Genomic DNA, 6000 nt, shown 5'->3' on the forward strand with positions numbered 1-6000 from the left:
CCGGTCCTGTATGGGTGAAGTATTCCTTTAAATGAGACAAAAAGTAAATTTCTTCAAAGGACATTCCAATCTACACAACACATGACCCCCTGTCTTTACATTCTTAAGTCAAAGTCCACTAACCAGCTCTAGACATGTTGGTTTACTAGATTTTCTGTGTCTGGTGTGTGTGGCGGTAATTTCCCCGAAACCCTCTCTCACTCACTCAGGGAATGTTTTGGCTTCAGGGTTGTACATCAGCTGAACAGTCATAAGTGTGTTTGCTGCTCACGTCACTTTTGTTTAGCCGTCCCATCCCATGAAATTAGTCCGTTTACATTTAAGACATTTTAGCTGTTGTTCTTATGGATGAAACTGAGTTGACCCTGTGGGATACATGGGGATGAATACGTTGTTATTCCCTACGGACTGTGGCAAAGCATTTAGGATAAGCTTTAGTTTCTAGGTCACTACCATGATAAGTAACTAATAGTGAGTGGGTCTAGGGTCCTGTTTGGTTTACACAGTGGGTTACAGTCCCATGGAAATAGGTTAAAGTCATATTTTGTGGTGTGTGTGTGCTCCCGTGGTGTTGTGGGTAGAGCACGCACCATTTGAGACTCAGTCTTCTTCACAGCAGACCCGGGTTAGAATCCGTCCCGGGTCGTTCTCTGCATGTCATCCCCCTCTCTCTCTCTCTCTCTCTTCCTCTACCCCATTTCAACTCGGTCTCTCTACCACTGTCAGATAAAGATGAGAATACCGGGGTAAAAATAAAAATATTTCGGAATGAAGGAATACATTCTCATCACATTAATAGAGAAAAGTTGAATTTGTTTCCAGTTTTTTACCAGTTTATAAACACATTGTTTTGTTTTGCAATGCAACTTTTTATATATTGAGGTTACTGCCATTTATCCAGCAACATAGTGTAAGAATACCCCTTCAACATGAAAGCATCTACTCTGCTTAATGGAATACTTCACCCATACGGAACCGGCGTTCTATCATTATAAAATCGCTATTGTAATATAATGAATGAGGTTTTTCTTCCCTCAGTCTTCCCTTGGCCCCGCTGTCCTGTTAATCCTAACCCTACATTTTACCATGTGTGATGTCACACATGGTTAAATGTAGGGTTAGACAGTGAGACCATAACACACTTTTTTCTGCCTTTTCTCCGGCTAGAATGAACCGATTTCTAAAATGTTTGCACATTTATACTACATAGGATTTCAATGTGCAATACGTCTTCATATTCCCACCAGTGAAGTAGGTCTTTAAGTGTCCTTGAGCAGAACATTTAAATATTACCATCTCCTTGACTCTCTTTCAACCTCTCTGGTTAAAATAGAAGAGGATTTCTCTCACAGGGAACAATAGCAAATGTCACATTTAGTTATTATTATGTTTTGATTCAGCTCTTACCATCTGTGGATATTGAGGAGTAACGGGGGAGTTTTTTCGGTCTACGTAGATTGCTGAGTATTCTGCCAAACGCATCGTAAAGTTAATGAACTCCAGACCGATTCTAATCAGTTAAACATGTTCGCGCCACATGTTAACATCTGTAGAAAATGTAGCAGATTGCTTAATATCACATTCTGAGGAGTACTCAATCCTCAAAGCAGAATAGTCCCTCTGCTCGGCTTAGCAAATGTACATTCATACCGTTTGCGTGAGTAGAATGTGGATCTTAACCATATTCTTAACCTTGTGAACTCGGTTCGTCAGCTGCAGAGTTCCCCTGAAGTCACTTAACGGTTCTATTGACGGGATGTTTTGTCCGATTTTTCCAGCAATTCCCCACAAATTAATGTCTCATGTACGATGAGTAAAACATTCAAAAGTTCATCAAAACAGTTTCTGGTTTGACCATTTAAGGTGCCATGTGTAATATAGGTCTATTTTAATGTAATTTAAAGATGGCATCATCCACCACTGCCTCAAGTCTTTCCACAACATCAAGTGATGAGGTGAAGATGTATTTAGTTATTTATTCTATAGTTCTTCTTGGTCTTCCAACAGGTGCATTTCCCCAGGACGCCCACTATATATAAAAACGTGGAAGGCTGTTACGTTTGGCCGTTATGTGCTACTGTAGAAACATGGCGGAGCAACAAACACCCTTTACACACTGCACCTGTTAATGCAGCTTAAAACTGTTAATAATTAATTTCACAATACGTTTTTCCATTTTGTCAACAATGAAAGTATAGTAGTACAAGAAGGCAGTATTATCTCTCCTGTTTTCTATACACCACACAATAACTTTACTTTACTTCATACTTAATGCTAAATCATTGTCTACTTGTGTTGCTTTGCTTATTAATTCTCTGCGTTCTTGATTCGTTACAGACGAATAGCGACCGACCGTTCATCCAGAAACAGTTTCGTCCCGTTTCCCCTGAAGGCAACACGCACACGCTCCAAGACCTGCTGAGAGAGATGCTCCCAGTGGCTCTACCAAACGAGGGTAGGTCTGCACACACACACACGCACACGCACGCGCACGCGCACGCACACGCACACGCACACACACACACACGCACACGCACACGCACACACACACACACACACACACATGCACACTCACACTAGTCTGAATCCATGCCAAACATTACCAGTAGCTAACATTAAGAGGTGCACCGGCAGACAAGTTATCTTTTTATTTTTTTTTGTCTCCTTATCAAATATTGGTCCTCCTGTCTTCTTCCATTCCAGGTTTATTTTATTTACACAGCCACACGAGGCATGTTAGAGATGGACCCTTTCAGATAATACACACACACACACACACACACACACACACACACACACACACACACACACACACACACACACACACACACACACACACACACACACACACACACACACACACACACACACACACACACACACACACACACACACAAACACACAGACAATCCCAGTTTGTGTGTGTGTGTGGGTGGGGGATGGGGGGTAAAATGAGTTAAAGTAGTGAAGAAGTGAACTAGGATGTGGGAGGAGGAGAGGAAATGATGGGCAGATAGTGAGCAGGTTTAAAGGAAAAGAGAGAATGAAAATAAACCGCAGAAGAGATGTGAAGTCAGAGCTGGAGCATTTCTTAAATCAATAAAACAAAACTTATAATAAATATTTTAGGTTCAACTTTTTCAGAAGAACCAGTGGATTATATGACCTGATAGTGACGGTGACAAAATGAGAGTGAATTTGAGACGTGTGTGTGTGTGTGTGTGTGTGTGTGTGTGTGTGTGTGTGTGTGTGTGTGTGTGTGTGTGTGTGTGTGTGTGTGTGTGTGTGTGTGTGTGTGTGTGTGTGTGTGTGTGTGTGTGTGTGTGTGTGTGTGTGTGTGTGTGTGTGTGTGTGTGAGGGGTTGTTAATGGCTGTCTCCTCCCTGCAGGTGAGGCTCATGCGGGCGCTAACACACTATTGTCTCCTTATCTACTTCCTCTCTCCTCCTCAGACACTGTCTGTTTAGACTGCCACCTCTCTTCCTCTCTCTCTCTCTCCCTCTCTCTTTATCCCTCTCTTTCTCTCCCTCTCTCATCTCTCTCTCTCTGTCTCCCTCTGTCTCTCCCTCTTTCTCTGTCTCTCTCTCTCCCTCTCTCTCTCTCCCTGTCTCTCTCTGTCTCTCTCTCTTCTTTCATGATCAACACAGCTGCAGACGGTTCTGCCACGAGTGCAGACGGCATTTATAGAGTATATGTCAAACCTGCAGTCCATATGTCTATCAAAACGTTTAGCTTACTGTTCACAGGTGGAGTAGCATGAATAACAATACATATTATAGTATATATTAACCTTCAGTGCATCTTAGGCCCTTTTTGGTACATTTTGGTTTTTCATTTCACAACTGCTGAGGCTGTGTTCATGCAAATGGCTTCATATTTGGTCAAGGCTAATGTTTTCTGACCAATTTATGAATTTTATCCTCAATTCATTAATTAACACTATAATGCACTGTATATTAATTTTCCTCACACTCAGCCTCCTTGGCCAAATAAGCGCCTCATTGACTCCCATTCAAACGACATTTTTTGACCCTTCTGCCAATAGCTGATAGAAACCAGATTTTTTTTGTTTTGTTTTATTTCCTTGCACTAATGTCTTGAAAATTTAAATTTTTTGTGTTTTTTTTTTAATTGCATCGGTTTTCTCTCATATACCATTGGTTTTAATTACAGGCTGAGATTTAATATTGCTCTCCTCTGCTACTAGCCACTGCAGGCCACATTAATAAATTGTTTCAGCTAAAATGCTCTCTCTGTATTCTTAGTGATGGCATAGTATAGTATAGATGTGTTTTTCGACAAATAAGTGTGTGTGCGTGTCTGTGTGTGTATCCAAACACGGATACTCAAATTCACATAGAGAAAAACAGTTCAGTGTAAATCCATAAAAACTGCATGTGTTGATCCCATGGTCAATTGAGGTTAAATACATGAATTTGGTAATATTAGACGTTCATCCTGTTCTTATACCTTGAAATTTTACATTTTTACTATTTTACAGCTGATGCGTGAATTTCATCCTTATAGGCCTGAAGAGCAAAGATACCCCTAGTGGAAACGAGGGAACTGTGATTCATTTTGTATTGTTATCAGTTGTAAAGGCTATAGGCAGGACTTAATTCATAAAACATCTGAAAAAATCATAAAAATATAAAATTTCAAGTTATAAGAGCAGGATGAATGTGTAATATTACCATATTCACAAACTTATCCTCAATTAACCATGGGATCGAAACATGCTGTTTTCATGGATTTACATTGAGCTGTATTTCTATCTGTTATTTGATACACACACAGGCACACATATTCACAAATACATATTTGTTGAAATACACATATACACTACTCTATGCTATTATGAAGAACCCAGACAGGGCATGTTATCTCAAATAATGTATTCATGTGGCCTGCAGTGGCCTAAGTAGCAAGGGAGTGCAAATTTACATTTTAGCCTGTAGTTGAAACACTGGCATATGTGTGAAATTAGCAACAACTAGTAAAAAACACAAAGAATGGAAAATGTCAAGACATTAGTACAAGGAACCAAAAGAATTATAAAAAAATCAGTTTCTCTCATCTTTTGGCAGCAGGGTCAAAAAGTGTGGTTTTAATAGAATTCTGTGTGCCGTACAATGGCCCTTAATGGAGGGCACATTTTAAATCTTAAATAGCAAAAAGAATAGAAATGCATTCAATTCAATATTATTGTTAATTCTTGACATCTATCACACTCTTCTAATCCCACTCAAAAAAATCCAATTCAGACTAATTATTTAGCTTTTTATTGATATTTTGTGTTTTTCCATTAAAAAAAACGAGTGACTTTTTCTAAAACAACTGGAATTTAAAGGGTTAAAATCCTTAAAATAAAGATGAATATGGTTTGTATGGTGAGGTCTCGAGTTGAAAAAGAAAGTTATAAAAAAAAATTGGTGGAAAAATACATTCATGTTATTTTTATCTACATATCAATCCAAAGTGACATCTTAAGCGCCGAAGGAGGCTGAGTGTGAGTCTTTTTTTAAATCTTAGATATAAAAAAATATAAAAATGCATTCAAATCAATTTCATTGCACATTTTTTACATCTATCACACTCTTATAATCCCCCTCAAAAAAATCCAATTCAGACTAATTATTTAGCTTTTAATTGATATTTTGTGTTTTTCCATTAAAAAAAACAATTGACTTTTTCTAAAACAACTGGAATTTAAAGGGTTAAAATCCTTAAAATAAAGATGAATATGGTTTGTATGGTGAGGACTCGAGTTGAAAAAGAAAGTTATAAAAAAAAATTGGTGGAAAAATACATTCATGTTATTTTTATTTACATATCAATCCAAAGTGACATCTTAAGCGCCGAAGGAGGCAGAGTGTGATTTTTTTTAAGGATGCACTGAAGGTTAAAAAAGGTTACGGAATTTGGGAAAAATGTGTGGGAAGGGAACCCTGTATTAGGTTATTTATTCTCTGGTACTTCTTCTTCTTGGTCTTCCAACAGG

The 6000-nt window shown here is 38.5% G+C and overlaps 1 protein-coding gene across 2 annotated transcripts in view; it reads left to right on the forward strand.

The window, feature by feature from the left end:
* The window catches only part of atg5 (ATG5 autophagy related 5 homolog), a 40635-nt gene that overhangs the window by 21867 nt on the left and 12768 nt on the right, over window positions 1–6000 (forward strand). For both annotated transcript variants that reach the window (XM_080039165.1, XM_080039166.1), the window contains exon 7: window positions 2338–2455. In XM_080039165.1, coding sequence (XP_079895291.1) covers window positions 2338–2455 — 118 coding nt within the window. The remainder of the gene's footprint in view (window positions 1–2337; window positions 2456–6000) is intronic.

The sequence above is a fragment of the Ammodytes marinus genome (assembly GCF_949987685.1).
Source record: "Ammodytes marinus genome assembly, chromosome: 13".
Taxonomy (NCBI): domain Eukaryota; kingdom Metazoa; phylum Chordata; class Actinopteri; order Uranoscopiformes; family Ammodytidae; genus Ammodytes; species Ammodytes marinus.